We start from the raw sequence: 18,225 nt of genomic DNA on the forward strand, positions 1-18,225 counted from the left end.
AAAGGCAGTGGGATTTACAAGTCCAGTGATCATTATTTATTTATTTTTATTTATTTATTTGATTTATACCCCGCCCATCTGGTCTAAAAGACCACTCTAGGCGGCTGTTAACAGTACTTTTGTAAGTTCTCCACAAATGATCTCCTTCTTGGTTTAAAAATGCCTTCTATTCTCTTGTGGTTTTTGCTCGACAGAGCAGAAGTCCCAGAATCCAGTTGCTAGCTTGGGATGATGGGGTGCAATGTGTCTGAAGACTGAGAGATTGGAGAAAGCGGTTTCACCTGAAATCTGGGGATCTTCCCCTCCACTTCTTGAGGGATCCCTATATTAGCACTAACACCCATCCTTTTCTAGTTCTGCACAGATAGATAGATAGATAGATAGATAGATAGATAGATAGATAGATAGATAGATAGACAGACAGATAGATAGATAGATAGATAGATAGATAGATAGATAGATAGATAGATAGATAGATAGATAGATAGATAGATAGATAGATAGATAGATAGATAGATAGATAGATAGATAGATAGATAGATAGATAGATAGATAGATAGATAGATAGATAGATAGATAGATAGATAGATAGATAGATAGATAGATAGATAGATAGATAGATAGACAGATAGATAGATAGGAAGAAACAAAATGATTCATTTAAGAGGTGATACAGGGACTGTCAGAAAAAAACAATGAATGTTTTCTAGGTCAAATTAAGCCTCAACAATCACTAGTTGATAGAAACGACTAAATCGAGGTTATTGAGCTTAATTAAAGCTTTGGGCTATTACAGCTAAAATACATCTACATATAGTTCCAAAGTTCAGATGGACTGGTATAGGCCTGCTCTTGAAAAAGATGTCTGGATGCCTTCCCTTCTGGGAAGGGGGAGGGGTACACAGGCACAGGCTTGAAGGTACAGAATAACAACATTATTGATAAATTGTTTTATGAAAAATGTTTATCAGCAGCTCCTACACCCATTTATCAATCAATTGAACTATTACCAAGCACTGGCCAGATACAAAGGAGCACCCAGTGAAATTAGAAGTGTAAGGCCATACTCCTTCCATTTGCCACAGCATTTTTTCTTGCCTTTGATATGTTTGAAACTATTGTTCCCCCTCTATGGTGCGAACATGTGCTCCACTTTCCCCATAAAGCTGCAAACAGATGTCAGTCAAATGGATATCACCCTGTAAATCTGCTTTAACAACTTGGGTTTTCAAATCTAGGGCCTGAGGGCAAGTTTACAAGGTACCTTAATAGCTGTGCAGGTGCAGGATAAAGAAGAGAGTAAGGAACAAGGTCAGGAACACAGGCCAGAAAAGGAAGTGCTTTTGACTCATTCATAAATCCATATAGTTTACATCTAAAAGGACCAATATAGATTTCCACCACAAATTTTGGGTTATACAAATCAGATCAATAATATGTGTACATAAATTCCACACAATAGTTAAATTTGCTGTGTAAGATCCAGTACGTGGAGCCATTATGTCTTGGGAGTGAATTCAAGAGTCCCAGCTCCTTTTCTTTCATAAGTTTTATTTTATAATGACAGAGGGTTTATCTTAATTTATTACTAATCTTGAACTTGCCATATTCCAGTTCACTAAATCCAGGCAACCCATTTTGCATGTTATGCAAATTAAGCTCCCTTATTTGCGTAGCATGTAAATCCGAGCATTTTGCAGATTAAATACACTCATTATTGTGTTGTTTTTCTACTAATATGTTTTAGTCTTGGCACACGTGTATGGCATTGATAACCATGGATCTAAGAAGAAAGGCAGTATAACATAATAGTTAAGTGGAGGGCTTGGCAGAGCCAAGTTAGAATTGCTACTTAGTCGCAAAGCTTACCTGGCATCTTTGTGCTGCTCAGTACCTCTCAGCCAAGCCTATTTTATTGGGGGGGGGTGTGTTGGAGATGGGAATGGATAAAAAGCAGGGGAACCATGTAAAGTAGCCATGTTCATTGTTGGTGTATATAGATAATGCCATGTTGCTCCACACAGGAGCAATTCATGAGATGGCTGCTCCTTCCCCCTGCATAAAATACCACAGGAATCCTACACAAGTGACACACTATCTGGTTCATAGTAAAAAAAAAAACAATGCAGTGAAAGTGAGGGCAATCTGCAAGAATCAGAAGACAGAATTTCCATCAGAGCTATTTTGTTATAAATAAGATTGACTTAACTTTCTTTGCTAGATTTGACCTTTCATCACTATGTATACATGCATAACGCCCTCCCATACAGAGAGGGGGGGGGGGTCAAAATAAGCACCAATCCAGTGCAGGGCTGCCCATATATGTTCTCTACTTTTCTTTGATTTCTATGCTTCCTAGCCATTTCTTCCACTTGCAGTTTTGTTTCACTGCTATGGGCTACATTATGGTTGTTGTTGTGTGCCATCAAGTCACATCTGGCTTATGGTGACCATAATGGGGTCTTCAAGGTATGTGAGGTATTTAAGGTGCAGAAGAGAATGGTAAACCGCTTTTGGTCTACCCAAAAACCCTGAAAAGAGTCACCAGAAGTCAGAATTGACTTGACAATATATGATAAGCAGCAGGAGCATAATTTCCATTCCTGAGCAGAGGTTTGAATCCCAGGTCCTAATCTACCACTCTGCCCCCCATATCGTACTGGCTCAAACATTAACATTTGCTGTAACTATAAGCTCAATAAATCTAGAGGAGGAGGAGGAGGAAGCTTTTAAAATGGTATATTTCCCTTCATTTTCATCTTCCTTTTCCTTTACTTTTGTTTTTGTCAATTCTTCCTTTCCTCAGATCAAGTCCTAGCCAAGCTTCTACTGAAACTAAGCTTCCAAAAGACTTCTCCATAGAGAAAATGGAACTGGATGTTTCTAGAAGATAAGTAGAACCAGAGACTCGTTGAATAACAGAACTGTAGAGTTGGAAAGGACCCCAACCTGCTTTTCTGCTTTGGAGTTCAATCTCCTACTCAAGCAAAAATGTAGTAAAATGCAGTATATCAGCTATTTGGAAGATTCTTTCATTGCATTACAGCTCCCATAATCTCCTAGCCAGTATTCAATCCTATGGTTTAATTGCTTTATATACAAGGCAGCTCTGCAAACAGATTTTAACTCTTCTTCAAAAGACCCAGGCCTAGCATACCCACAATGATAAAATTTACCCATTTGTCTGTAGTTTACATATTTGTGAGTTCTTGTTAAACTTTTGATTATTTCAATGTATTCTCAAAGGCTTTCACGGCCAGGATCTGATGGTTGTTGTGGGGTTTTCGGGCAACAGAGCATGGACAGAGTTCTTACTCCAGTCCTCTGAAGATGCCGGCCACAGAGACTGGCAAAACGTCAGGAAGAACAACCTTCAGAACACGGCCAAAGAGCCCGAAAAACCCACAACAACCATGTTGATTATTTCCTTGTTGGCTGATCAAGTGGAAAGGCTTGTGTCTACCAAGCGATTAGCCAGAATTGCAGCCACACTTTTTGCCTTACAGCTCAAGGGCTAGGGAAAGAAAGAAAGAAAGAAAGAAAGAAAGAAAGAAAGAAAGAAAGAAAGAAAGAAAGAAAGAAAGAAAGAAAGAAAGAAAGAAAGAAAGAAAGAAAGAAAGAAAGAAAGAAAGAAAGAAAGAAAGAAAGAAAGAAAGAAATCTTACAACTTGAGCCAACTCAACGGGTACGGCAAAAATCTGCTTTATGTTGTCCCTGCATTTGCCAAACTAAAGATGACACATCCATTAGTTCAGAGTTTGTCAACCTTTTTCTTACCATGGACCGGCTGAGCCTCTGAGGGAGGTGGGGCGGCCCCTCACACTCTCGGATGCATGTGCAAAGTGGTGGGGAATTGTGCACACCAGAGACAACTTGCCTCTTTTTTTGTTAAATAAAGTGACATAGCGCTACAGTAGTGCATCAACCTAGGATGGTATACATATTATACATCCAGTACCAAAAGACATTTCCACTGTATTAGAATTATGGAACTACAGTATTTCAAAGAAGAACATGAAAATAGAGGACACAAATAAATACATTATAAGGTTGTCACCTCAGATAGCACTGCCCTATTAGGGTGCAAATTAGGGTGCAAATTATCCAACCCACAGTTCTATTAGGGTGCAAATTAACAGGATAATCAGGAGCACTCCCAATCACACCAAATAAACTGCAGCCCTAGTGCTGTGACAGAAAGGAGCAGGACAGAAAGGAGCTGCTTGTGAATGAGGTGGGATGGATTGTTTTGTGGTCACTGGAAAATAGGGTGAAGTTGTTATGCAGTATGATGGAAAAAAGACAGGGAAGAGTGCATCAATAACGAAACAGATGACAAATTGGGACAATCAGAAGAGATGTCTGGATCTTTCTCCCAGGAGAAGAACTATCTCCCATGTGAATGGAATGGTTGCTCAATGGTGAGATAAAACAGATCTCATTAAAGAGAGGAACCTTTTAAGCACAAACCATATTGCTCCAATTTCCCCTGTCTGATTGTGCCCTAAGCTACATTTGGTGACCATCAAGGTCCACCCTGCACAACAAAATCTAAAGATATAGCATTGATTTATCAACAGTAAAGCATGTAGATTTGAGTGTCTTAGCAATAGGACCGCTAATGAGACACCCAGGTTTTTAAGTCCAATTAGCCATGAGGCACCACACCAAAAGTGAATAATGAGCTGTATGTCCATCTGATTGCCCGCTCTGTTGGAAAATGGCTGGATTTTATTGTCTGCCATCTTAAATGATTTGCCTTTTTAAAAATTGCTGAATTTGTTATTCACATTTGAAAGTTTTCTTAATTTTATTCTGATAATATCCAGGTGAAAATAGTTAGTAGTAGAATGAGATTCTAATGTTAATGCTCTGCCAATAAACATTGATAGTACCTCTCTTTATGCACAAAGAGTCATGCCAGTGTCCAAAGCCATCCATGGAACACTACCAGTTTTTGGTCAAATCCCAACTTCTTTCTGCAAGTAAAGTAGTCATTGGACAATAGAATCACAACCCTAAAGTGCTAGCTGTGCAGCTGAGAAGGGAAATCTTATAAGGAATCTCTAGTTACATTGTCTTTTATATTCTCCTTCATGAACACAGAGTGGTCATATTCTATGCTGAAAGATTCTGTGTGTGCATTCCAAACTTTAGCTTTGACAGAAGCATGCTACCACTGACACTAGCAGCCCTTTCTGTCCCTTATTTCTTCCAATCCTCTCTTTTTGTCCTTTGGCTTATAACATCTTCCCAAATTTAAGCAGCTCTCCACAGAACTCTCACCAAGTGTCTACCTGGTTGCCAACAGCGCCTGGCTGCAACCAGAACCCTCATTTCCGAGCACCTGTTGCGATTAGGATTTCTGCTGCTATCCTGATCATCCATCTTCCTCTGAATGTAATGGAAGAACAGGGTGAAACTGGGGTAACTCACTGTATTAGAAATAGCATAGAAAATAAAGGCATAGTTTCCAAACCATTTAACTCTGGAGTAGCTCCACAGAGAAAAGAGCAATCAAACCCCTTCTGGTTTCAAGACGCCATATGTTTAATGTTTCACAGTCTAGAAAGATAAATAGATAAATAGATGTGACGTGCATATTAATAGCATCAGTAATGTTGCCCCCCCCCCCACAATACCATTACAGTAAATCTGAAGCTGGCAATCAAGTAGGATTTTTAAGAAATCATTTGTTGGAAATTCAGATATTTATGTTGGGACAATGGTATTTGAGGAAATTTTTAACTGAGGAATCAAAATTCAGACAATGAACGACATCTTAAAAATGAATGAAAATGGATGATTAATTGAAGCAGACAATGAATGACATCCATCAATTAATCCAACATACAGCTCCCAAGGTTGTCATGTTTTAACATGGTGAAGAACTGGAAACCACTAGGGGTTAAACAAATTAAAGAGTACTGCCACACAGTTTTGAACTAGTTTAACTCTTGATGGACCTCATAAGTTGCATTGTTTGACCCAAGATACATGGTATCATGGCCTCACTTGGGAAAGGCACATCAAACTCATGAGTGGATGAGAATTTCATCTCAATTTTCGATCAGCATTTACCAAATTTGCAAAATTCTAAGTTGGGAAAAAAGTGGAACTGAGAGATTTGTCAATGCCTCATCTCTATCTTCCATGTTTGTTTAGCAGAAATACAGTCCAAACTTGGACTTCAAGGGATCCCAGTGCGGCCTTAATATCTGTATAGCAATAATCCCTTGGTCAGAGCAGAGAGCCTCTTTGTGCCTACAAGCATCAAGCCAGAGCAGGGACTGACTACATCCCAGATGTAATTCTTTGTTTCTCCAGGTGTTCCATGTGCCCCAAACAATCCCCCTAGACCTTTAAACAAGTGCTTCCAAGACAGTGAAACAACTGAGAAACCTTCATTAATAGGGCATGGATTTTGAGAATCAAAGGGCCATACTTCTGGACTAGTTCTGGTCAGGAGTTGTAACCTGAGCTATCCCTTGGTCTTGCCAATTCCAGATATGCTGCATCTTGTGCTCTTGAGCTCACCCTGCAAAGTGGCTTCACTCTCCTCCCCATTCTTTCCTAGAGGCACACATGATAACTGTTCTGCTATTGGGAGTTGTTCTCTAAAGTGTTCTTCTCCACACACTTTGTGAGTCCTTCAAGCAGCTGCTTCATATAATGAATACAAATACAGTGGTGTCTCAACGAACAAACTTAATTGGTTCTGGAACTCTGGTCGTAACTCAAAATGGTCATAAGTCAAAGCACCATTTCCCATAGGAATGCATTGAAATGCAATTAATTCATTCCGGCCAATTAAAAAAATCACAAAAAACCCACAACACTGCAAGACATGATTAATCCATTCTGGACGAAGAAAAAAAAGCAAAAGAAAAGCAAACAAACAGTGCAAGACCCTTCGGAAATGCAAAAAAAAAAAAAGGAAAGCAGAAAGCAAACAGTGCAAGACCCTTCGGAAATGCAAAAAAAAAAAAAAGGAAAGCAGAAAGCAAACAAACCATGCAAGACCCTTCGGAAATGCAAAAAAGCAAAGCAGAAAGCAAACAAACTGTACAAGACCCTTCGGAAATGCAAAAAAAGCAAAGCAAAAAGCAAACAAACCCTGCAAGATCCGTCAGAAATGGGGAGGAAAAAAAAACAAAAAACAAACCAACCCTGCAAGACCCATCACAGCATAGAAACACAATCCCACCACCTAGCCCAAAACCATGCTGCAAAACCCAGCCAGAACAGTTTTTAGAAAGCAGAAAGCAGCACCTTACCTTACCAGGCAGTCCGAAGGTTCCTCCGATCGCACCCTCTCTAACTGCTGGGGCGAAAGAGCTACAAAGAAGCAGCCTCTTCACCACCAATGGTTAACAATTTGAATTCCCCGCCTTTTTTCCCTGTCTTTTTCTGGTTGTAACTTGAAGCACCAGTCGCAAGTCGAAGCAAAATTTTGTGGCTGGACCTGGTCGTAACTCAAAATGGTCGTATGTCGGGGTGTTCGTAAGTCAAGGCACCACTGTATTATCATCTGATGAAATACAATGTATTAAGACAGCAAGACAACTGGCTGAAAAAAATGATTAAAAAGAGCAAGATTTTTGTTTCCGTGTGAGAGTGAAAAGCCAGCACTTTCCTCATCATTAATAGTGTACATAAAAGTCTTCTACTTTTCTGCAAAAGTTTTGAATTTCTTTTTTATTTATTTTATTTTCATTTATTCATTCAAAATATTTATATGCTGCTTTTTTCCTAAAGGATCCAGGGAAGATTACTACAGTATTAAAAGTAACAAAGTTAAAAGCTAAAGTAATAAATTATTATAATATTTTTTAAAAGAATTAAACAGATATCATAGTAAGACTTATAAATAAGAGCAATATTAAAACTGCAAGAAAAACAACAGAATATGGTGGGACGGAGCGAAAACCCCACAACAACCATCAGATCCTGGCCATGGGAGCCTTTGAGAATACATTGAAATAATCAAAAATTTAACAAGAACTCACAAATATGTAAACTACGGACAAATGGGTAAATTTTATCATTGTGGGTATGCTAGGCCTGGGTCTTTTGAAGAAGAGTTAAAATCTGTTTGCAGAGCTGCCTTGTATATAAAGCAATTAAACCATAGGATTGAATACTGGCTAGGAGATTATGGGAGCTGTAACAATGAAGGAATCTTCCAAATAGGTGATATACTGCATTTTACTACATTTTTGCTTGAGTAGGGGATTGAACTCCAAAGCAGAAAAGCAGGTTGGGGTCCTTTCCAACTCTACAGTTCTGTTATTCGATGAGTCTCTGGTTCTACTTATCTTCTAGAAACATCCAGTTCCATTTTTCTGTGTAGAAGTCTTTTGGAAGCTTAGTTTCAGTAGAAGCTTGGCTAGGACTTGATCTGAGGAAAGGAATAATTGACAAAAGTAAAGGATCAAGTGGAAAGGCTTGTTTCTACCAAGTGATTAGCCAGAATTGCAGCCACACTTTTTGCCTTACATCTCAAGGGCCAGAGAAAGAAAGAAAGAAAGAAAGAAAGAAAGAAAGAAAGAAAGAAAGAAAGAAAGAAAGAAAGAAAGAAAGAAAGAAAGAAAGAAAGAAAGAAATGATGGAAAGAAATGATGGAAAGAAGAAAGGATGGAAGGAAGGAAGGAAGGATTGTACATGATGGTTACTCTGGACCTCTTCTTTATTTTTCTTTTCCTTTCTTTCCTTTCCAAAGTTAGACAGGATTCTCTCCATATTTCCTCAGTCCTCTGTCCCTCCTTTTGATTTTTGAGTGGATGTCTGAATTTCACACACAGGACAGCAAAATTAAAAATTTGTGGACGTCACTGGAACAGAGTACCACTATGATTTATTGACTCATTGACCACTTCTAGAGAGGGCTAATGTCAACAGTTGGCATGACGTTCGTCGTGGCTACCAACGATCCAGATATTTTATTATGCCTTCACTTCATTTTTTCCAATCTCTTAATTTTATCTACAATTAAAATACTTGGTCTTTTGCTGGACTGTGTGGCATATCGGCCAACATAAGTAGGCTCTGAAATAATTTTGCTCTCTTTTGTACTGCATGTGATAGGTCAATATATTTTGAGGAAATGTGTTGTTCCAGTGAGTAATGTCAGACTTTCAGAATATCTATCATATTTGTAATATTTGAATTCTTTAAAATAAATCCATACTTTAAAGAAATATGGAATTTATTTTTGGTACATGAGTTTGAAAAAGGTAAAGGTTATATCCCTGGAGACAGATCACTATATTTCTAGAGAGCAATGGGGTGTTACAAAAGATAAGGCAAAATAAATATGTGAGCTAGTCCAGAAGGGGCTGGGGAGCATGGAGTTAAAAATGATTGTTATAATTATGTTCCTTTTGAATTTCTTTTTGAGTTGATATGTTAGTAGCATTTTGTTTATGTATTTGTTATATTTAATTTTTTTTAAAAAAATAAACATTTTTAAAAATCCATAGTGGATTTACTAGTCATTATGAGAAAGCAGTATCTCCACATATTTGTGTTCTAAACCAACACAGCAGCTTTCTGCTGATCTTTCTCTCTCACCATTTATCTCCTAATTTTTTAAAAAAGCAGATAAACCAATGGGGTTTCTTGCATCAAAGGGATGTATCATATGTTTTTGACAACATTATAATGGGATAAATTCTGTTTTCTCAATCAGCTGTGTAACATTTGCTTTACATCTTTAAAGGGTTAAAAATGAACACTTTATTCTCTTTTCTGTACCTACAAAACAAGTATCTGTGGATTCTGTTCCAAAAATAGCAGACAAGAGTAAAGCAAATGAATATGTGGAAAAACTTGGTAATGACATCAATGGTTTTTCAATCTGGAAATCAATAGAAAATGAATAATTGGTTATCCGAAGAGGGTCAAGAGATAATAGAACAAGAGTAGCCACTTGTTCTATGAAGGTTGAAAATATTTAAAGCTCCAGTTCCATCCAGTCTTTAACCATCTGGAGTAATTATAGGTGTTTGCCTAGAGCAATAGCAAGTTTAATGCTTTTCTGCTTCTGGACATTCTGTTTAACGCTAGAGTATTAGATTATTTTCCTGATGTCTTTGAGGAATAAATCACTGTATTAAGTTTCCAACTGGATTGCATTAGGTACAAATATGATGGAATTGCCCTGTTTTCCTTCTGAAGAAGAATTGATTTCAGACTTTCCATTTTGGATCAATATAGATTCCACTGACCAACTGTCCTCACAGCCAGACAGTTTTCTACAGGGAGACTCTACATTTGCAGGCGATGGAACTTCTTGGCTGCCTCCACCTTCCAAGTCCTTGTTTCCTGATGTGCAAATGACCCTCCCAGATCTAGGTGGGCAGATTGAGCAGTTTGAAGGTAGTGCTGAACTGGACAGCTCCGTGTGGGTTCAATGTGGTGATAGTGATCTGCAGCATAAATTTCAGCAGCGCCTTCCTGCTCACCCTTACAAGACACAGAGGCATGCTGCCAACATTAGGGAAAGAAAGAGAATGCTAAGTATCAACTCTGCTTTTGATGAACTCAGAGGCCACATCCCAACTTTCCCTTACGAGAAGCGTCTCTCCAAAATTGATACCCTCAGACTGGCTATAGCATACATTGCACTGCTTAATGATATTTTGACTTCAGGATCTGACCCAAAATCCTATGTGCAAAAATGTATCAAAGAGGGATATAAAGGTAAACAGGATGCCATCTGGAACACAAGCGGTAAGTCTGTAAAAAATTGTTTTTAAAGATTTGATAGGAAATCTGGCTTTTGTTGCAATGCAATGAAATCAGAGGAGAAAATCCCCACACCAAATGGGAGTAGCAGAATAATACCACTCCTATGCAGATTGCTCAGATCTTTTCAGAGAAAGCTCAGCAATGGTGCTGCATGTTAAAATCCCATTGTAATGCTAAAAAATAGCCCAAATAGTTTTGAGAAGATCCCTGTAAAAGATATATTATTCCTAAATAGGCCTTTGTGTTTTTAGACATGCCCTAGAAATACCTTGGCTGAAATATTGTTGCCTTTGGCGTCAGGCTGGTGATGTCATCAGCAGTGATGATTTCTCAGAAATTAAACATTTTCAGCTTCTTTTGTTTGTTGCTTTAACTTGGAGGCCACAAACCAGGAGAGGCTGGTTTACTGAAAATCTCCACTTCTAGGGTTCATTTACCAATGGTGGCATTTTTCTGTAATTAAAGACTTCCACCTCCCATCCTGTGCCATCTGTATGTTCTCAGTGATGAAAGGGATCATAAGGAAACCTTGGGAGCTTTGAACAAAAATTGGAATGGTTTAATTTCTGAAAAATTGCTGCTGCTGTTGCCATAATCAGCCTTAAACAGAACACGTTATAGCAATAGGATTTCAGCCTTTGTCTTCAAAGTTGCCAGGATGACTTTGAAAATCTGGCTTGTTTTAATTAATTTTGCTTATTGAGGATCTTCCTTACTGTTTCCAATATAGCAGTTACTGAACTTGTAAATAGAGGGGTTCCCTGTTTGAAGAATTAGAATATATTCTTGCACTGCATAGTAAGGCACTGACCTCTCTTCTCTGATTTCTAGCCATATAACTCTACAAGACTCAGGATCAGCAATAATAGGAAACCATTAAAACTTGTTACCTTAACATAGCCAAGACCCTAGCATGAGATGATCAGGCATAACTTTGTATTCCCACTTCTTTCTAACTTCCGTACATTTTATAGATCTGTCAGACATAAACATAACTGATAGAAACTGATAAGAATGAGCAACTTCAGCATGTTGTCCCTCTAGCACACATCTTTGATGCAACAGGAAATAAGCTTTGCTAGAATTGGCCATGTGGATTTTAACAGCTAGATTGGTTCTTAAGCAGAAATAGAGAAGAAGTGCAAATGCATTTGAAAAGAAAATAAACTATTTTTCAGTTTACATAACTATATAGTAGGAGAATATTAGAACTTTCCTTTATTCCTGCACTGTTTGCAAAGAATCTGTATTTATTCTTCTACACCATTTAGCTTCTTTCTGAGCTCCTCGAATTTTCTGTTTGTCTTTCTACTAGAAAATCTTACTGAGGGCACCTTACCAGCTGCTTAATGCAATGAGCCAGGGTAGGGTAAGGCCTGGGTTAAAACTTAAACATGTCCAGTTCAAATTTTGTCTCTGCCATGGTCTATAAAGCAACCTTAGGCACACTGCTGTTTCTCAGCCTCATCTGGCAATATAGAGAAACATCATGATCATCATCATGACAAAATTCTTCTAAAGATTCTAACTTTGATTTGGATTCAGAATTGGAAATATACAGAATTTACCAAATTATGTTGTATTCTGATAGTTTTGAATATATCCCAATAAAAATCTGATAGTACCGAATATCTGTAATAATCCTAACATTCAGAATCTCATTTACTGCACTGCAGCAGTTATCTCTGTCTTCTTTTCTGAACTCTAAACATGCATTTACATTCTCTACATCTCTTTGTATATTGTTTACTGAATATAATTAGAAACAAGATTTAGGATCAATAGATGCATATGTTATAAATCAGCAGGGAAATATTATATTCGGTTTAGGCCCCGTTTGGGTATACTGTATATCAGGCAGGAGGATACATTTTTATTATATGTAGACAGATACATTAAGTTAACAGATTTTTTTTGTCCATGCACGAGTGCATGTGTGATTCTTGTTGGAAGGATTTGTGTTCTACTGTAGCAGAATCAGTGTCTGTTACAAAGGGAAACATGTGGGAAAGACTACAGGTTTGGGGCAGGCTCATTCACATTTTCCCCTACTGATCAGGCCACACAACAGGGAAAGCAAAGGAGCCCTGAGTCCCACAGCCCCAAACTGTATTTCCCCTCCCCTCCAATTGTGATCCTTCTACTTTTAAAAAATCAAATCTTCTCACTTCAATTCAAAGAGTGTGACCACTTTGAACCACTGCAGAAAGGAAAAACCAAGCAAGCACCTGCGTGCACATTCATAAAGTGGTGTTTTGACAAAGCACCTTCCTCCTCGCCTATTACATCTCTAGGGAGGATAAGGATCTTGTGTGCATGTACATGGACATGTGTTCACACACACACACACACACACACACACACACACACAAACAGCACCAACACTCACCTCTCTCCACAAAGACTTTCCTCTCACAATACTCTTTTATTTTCCCCCCCCAAGTATCTTTGCCTGGATGAACAGTTCTGTTTGTTTGTTTGTTTGTTTGTTGCTTCACAAGCTCTGCTGACCAGCAAAATAAGATATGGTGACTGAGGAAAGAAAGCCTTAATGGGGTTTCTTTGAAATGCGCCACTTGCAGGCACTTCAGTTAGAACTACAATTAGAAGGCTTTTTTCCCCTCCTCTGCTTATGTGATCACTCATACGTACTGAAGATAACTGAATGCCCCTGTTTGACTTCACAGTGAGAGAATGCATGTTAAGTCTCACCCTCAGATTCTATTGTTTTTTTGGGTGGAGTCTGGGGGAAGTATGAAATGTGTGGTAGATGTAGGCACTTGGGGAATGCTGCAGGAATACTATCTGTTGGCTTTTGGTTATAAAAATATATAACTATAACTTAGCAGAATTTGTGTATAGTAGCTGGAAATGTTTAGATCAGGGGTCTCAAACTCAATTTATCCCTGGGCCACTGGAGGCAGAGTCTGGGTGAGGGTGGGCTGCATCAGATTTTCCGCCAAATGAGCAAGAGCCCGGGGAAGTTTCCTTAGCCCGGCTGGGGCTCCAAGGAGGAGAGGGTGTGCGAGCCCTCATTGCCAGCCATGACCCCCGCTGAGTCATGCACGCATGCACACACACACACACACACACACACACACACACACACACACACACACGGAGGTCTGGCAACCTTCCTCTGAGGGCTCCCCTCAAAAAAGGCGCACTCAACAGCAGCAGCTACCCCCACCACAACAGAGGAGCAAACTTTGCGAAGCAAGCCCAGGCATCCTCCAGAGCCGAGGCGGCTGAAGCAAGACGAAGAGGAGGAGGAGGAGGAAGCACTGCTGGGCGCTGAGGCGGTCGCTGGCCGGGCTGGTGCTGGGGGTGCTGAGAGAGAAAGAGAGCCAGAGAGCCGCTTCCCTGGAAGAGGCAGAGGCAGTGGCAGCTGCTGTTGGCGGCTTGGAGGCACTCTTCGAGGATGGGACGGGAGCAAGCTTTGCTCTCAGGCATCGCTTGGCGTTGGCTCAGGCACTTGGGGAAAAGGGCCAGCAGTGCACCTCACTCGCCGGCTCTCCCCCAAGACAGCGCCTCTTGCACCCACCATCAGGAACTGCAGCCTGCCAGCCGGCAGACAGGCAGGCGGGCTGGCAGGTGCAGTTCCAGATGGAGGGTGCAAGAGGCTCTGTCTTGGGAGACAGCCGGCGAGCGAGGCGAGGCTTTTTTTGACTCTTGACAGCAGAGGATGTGTGGGTGCTTCGGGGGGGCAGGCAAGGCGGGGGCCACAAACTATCATCCGGTGGGCTGCAAATGGCCCCCAGGCCATATGTTTGAGACCCCTGCTTTAGATTTAAAAAACACTGTTGTAAAGTATAAAATTGGGTGTTCTCCCTTTTGCATGTGTTTGTGCCAGCAATTATGATATTAAATAATCACTTGTGTCTTGGTTTAAAATATAAAATGAACGTTTACTATTTATAAACATCTATAAAATATAACATAACATAATAATGCTTAAACATTTGGTATGACAGACATATTTTCCCTGATAAATACAGTCATTTCCCAATATCGAGGCACTACTGGATGTTAGTATGCACTCTTTTTGTTTGGCACAATCAGGGGGAAGGTGTTGGAGGACACAGGGAAATCCTTTTAAAATGTTTTGCTCACTTGTGTGTTTTTTTTAAAGGGGGAAATAATGACAATAACGGTATTCATATACTGAATTCTGTATATCCCAGAATTTGAATTTTTCAAATTCCAAATTCTAAATCTTAACAGGCTGTCATTCTGAATCCCAAATCCAAATTCCGAATCTGGATTTTGGTGCTAGTTTCCATCCCTCAGGAAGTAAAAGTCTAACGTTGATTGCCTGTTTGAATGATTAAAATGCTGCTTATGGTAGCACTTAAGTTTGAAAGGTTCTTCTACTGGGGGTAAAAAAAAGTAGGGGTAGAGGCAAGGTTACCTTGGTAAGAAGCATGCAAAATTCCACCCATGTTTTGAAAAAAATTAAATAATGGGCATGATCTTTAAAAAGCTATCTGGTATCAGCAGAGTGACCACCAGTTAAAAACAAAAAGCAGGAATACCCTTTTAACTCTCTTAGATGATACTAGAGATGAGAGAGGAACAGGCTGACCTGAGGCTATTTTAGACCTTTAGCTTTAGGGTGCTCTGAAGCAAGGCTATGTATCCAAGATCTTTACAGATGGCAATCATGGGGAGCAGATGATCCTTAAAAACAGTGAAGCAAGACAGAAATGCCCAGCTTCCATGTAAATCGAAATAGATCTTCCCTGCTGAACTGCCACTAACAGCAAGAGACAAATCACTTATCTAAAAAGAAAGGGTACCATCTGTTAATTAATTCCTTTCATCATTTTCCTATTAGCTTCATCAAAGGTAAGAAACAGGTGGAGAAACTAGTTGTGAGACAACAATTTAGCATCCTTCCACTTTCTAAATTAAAATGCTTTGTTTCTCTCACGACGACCCCCAAATGCCCTCTCCACCTCATAGCTCACCCGACTCTTTGTTATACCAAGGGGCTGCAGTAGGAGATGGCTAGAGAGCAGGTGGAGGAGAGACCAGTATATATTTGTTGTGCTTTCATTCATGAAGTGTGTGAACAATTAAACTGCTTCTTTAAAAGAGACAGGAACTAGCATTTTTAGGAGCACATTAGAGCAACTGTGGTTTTGTTTTCTTAATTTATTCTTTTCCTCTTTCTGCAGATCTGACAGCCCGCTTGTCCTGGATAAAATGGGATTAAGGGATACCCATTATAAGTAAGAGAAATAATGTTCTTCAAAGAATTGGGATGCTCAACACCAGCTGTTTGAATGTTCCTGTTCTTGCCACAGTACACACAAGAATGCAGTAAAAAATAAGCATATTTTCAGAACAGATTTGTTGGCCCAGCTAAAATCCACTGAACTGGACATCAACTGCTATAGGATCTTAATAACAGAAAGAATATATCCTGTCAGGGTTTCCAACCTTAACTGGTTCAAAATAAAAGCATTATAGGGGGTATAGGAAACAGCCCTAAAACTGCCTAAAAGTATTGTATTTTTAAACTTGCAACATGAAAATATTGTTCATTACAATTGTCACTAGCAAGTCATTGAAAGAATAACACTTTTTGGCAATGGACTGTTCCATTTCGTTTTACAATCCTTACACGGAAGACATGAAAATTATAAATACTGAAAACCTTTAGTTGTATGCATTTTGTTTTGCTTACCAACAGATTTGTGTGATGCCAGCATTGTTTTTCCTTCTGCTTATTAGCAACAGCAAGCAGATAAAGCAAGGAGGGTGGCTGCTTCTTAGCGGGATAGGTAAATATAGATTAGACTATAAAAACATCTGTTATTTCTCATCAGAGGAATCGGAGAGCAAGCAGCAGTTGTAAGAGGCATCCAGAGAGTAAACAATGGATTTCACGTATGCTGAGTGAGATTTGTTTAGAAGTGTTTTTCTGTGTGTCTCCATATACTTAGAGCTAAATAATGCTTTTTGTACTTCATGTATTTTTATTCCTGATGACTTTAATATTTTTAGATATCTAGGTCTTGCCTTAGACTGCATTTCAAATATTCACATTGTTCTTTTTTTACTTTTAAAAGAGTCCTGACTCTTAAAAAGAGATGCTCATGTAATTTTAAATTTTTTTCTATGACTTCTCAAAAGAATCAACCTGTGAAACTGGTCTGCCCTTGCAGGATTTTAGAACCTGAATGGTTTGGGGAGGTATTGGGAGGGTATCCAGCTGACCTGGGTAGATGATCCTGTTGAAGCCCAGATTGACCAATGATATGCAGAGATGACCCAGGAAGCTGAGACGACCACCGCCAAATGGCCTCTCCACCTCAGAGCTCACCTGACTCTTTGTTATATCAAGGGGCCGCAGAAGGAGATGGCTAGAGAGGAGGTGGAGGAGAGACCAGTTAGTGAGAAATTTGGCTGCTGTTAAGAACATCACCAATAGGTGTGCCAATGCTCTAAACGTGGCAAGAAAGGCTTTTAACATCAGATTATTGGTGATCTTGATAGGCGGAACTCTTCTGGGTGGTTCACAACCTGACCAGTTCTGGACAGCCGTGGCCTTGCTTTGATTTTTCCAGTGACCAATTGACAGGCTTCTTCAAATCTAAAACTGAGGCCATCTGTTATGAGCTCGACTCCACCAGCAGCTCAGTTGACCAGCTGGGGACTGATGCTAAACCCTCATCTGTCAATTTGGTTCAGTTTGACCCTGTAACAGCTGAGGAAGCATCCAGAGTGCAGGCTGGCTGTAGACCTACTACCTCTGTGCTTGACCCTTGCCCAGTCTGGCTTATAAAAGCTGCCAATGGGGTTAAGGTGGATTGGGTAATGAATGTTATTCACTCCTCAATGAGGGAGGGGTTTCTTCCCTCCCACATAGAGGAAACTATCATCCAACGCATTATCAAATGCCCCTGGTTAGCGATGGATGATCTTAACAATTTAAATCCAATCGGTAATATGCCCTTTACGTGCAAGGTGATCGAGCAGATGGTGCCTAGGTATACCTGGAAGATTAAGATTGCCTCAGACAGGATAGTGAGATGACACTGGTCACACTGCAGGATGGCCTTCTAAGGAAAGCCTACAGGAGTAAAAGTAATCTGCTGGTTCTCTTTCACTCTTTTGATGCTATTCATGTTGTTCTTACTCAATTGTTGGTTTCAATCTTATTTTTATGTATTAATTATTTTATATGTTGACTGAACTGTTAGTCTACCTCATTAGGTACCTGAAGGGCAGTACATACATTTTCATAATCAATAAATAAAGTTGCAGCTACTGAAAGCAGGCCTTTGGTTCCTTTTCCCCTTATAGTGAGGAAGTGAGCTCCCTCGCTCCCTTCAGGCAGATTGTGAAAGCTGGTGTATCTTGCACTAAATGTGACGGGTGCCTTTCTGCTTATTCAACCTCTTTGGGGAACAGGAAACTCTAAAAATTGGGGTTTTCCACAGTAATGAAGCTGCTGCTGCTGCT

The 18,225-nt window shown here is 39.6% G+C and overlaps 1 protein-coding gene across 1 annotated transcript; it reads left to right on the forward strand.

Annotated features, from left to right (window-relative positions):
* Positions 1–8,719: 8,719 nt before the first annotated feature.
* On the forward strand, positions 8,720–18,036 carry LOC144584001 (transcription factor 15-like). The gene is made up of 2 exons (XM_078378935.1): positions 8,720–10,734; positions 15,933–18,036. The coding sequence occupies exons 1-2, from the start codon at positions 10,149–10,151 to the stop codon at positions 15,968–15,970; spliced, it is 624 nt and encodes a 207-aa protein (XP_078235061.1). The 5' UTR covers positions 8,720–10,148; the 3' UTR covers positions 15,971–18,036.
* Positions 18,037–18,225: the final 189 nt, after the last annotated feature.

Source organism: Pogona vitticeps, chromosome 1 (assembly GCF_051106095.1).
Source record: "Pogona vitticeps strain Pit_001003342236 chromosome 1, PviZW2.1, whole genome shotgun sequence".
In the NCBI taxonomy this organism is placed as follows: Eukaryota; Metazoa; Chordata; class Lepidosauria; order Squamata; family Agamidae; genus Pogona; species Pogona vitticeps.

Excerpts from the sequence above, each read along its gene's own strand:
- LOC144584001 (XM_078378935.1), top strand. The coding sequence starts at position 10,149 with ATGATGGAATTGCCCTGTTTTCCTTCTGAAGAAGAATTGATTTCAGAC. Across the intron at positions 10,735-15,932 it reads TGCCATCTGGAACACAAGCG|ATCTGACAGCCCGCTTGTCC; the intron begins GTAAGTCTGTAA and ends CTCTTTCTGCAG.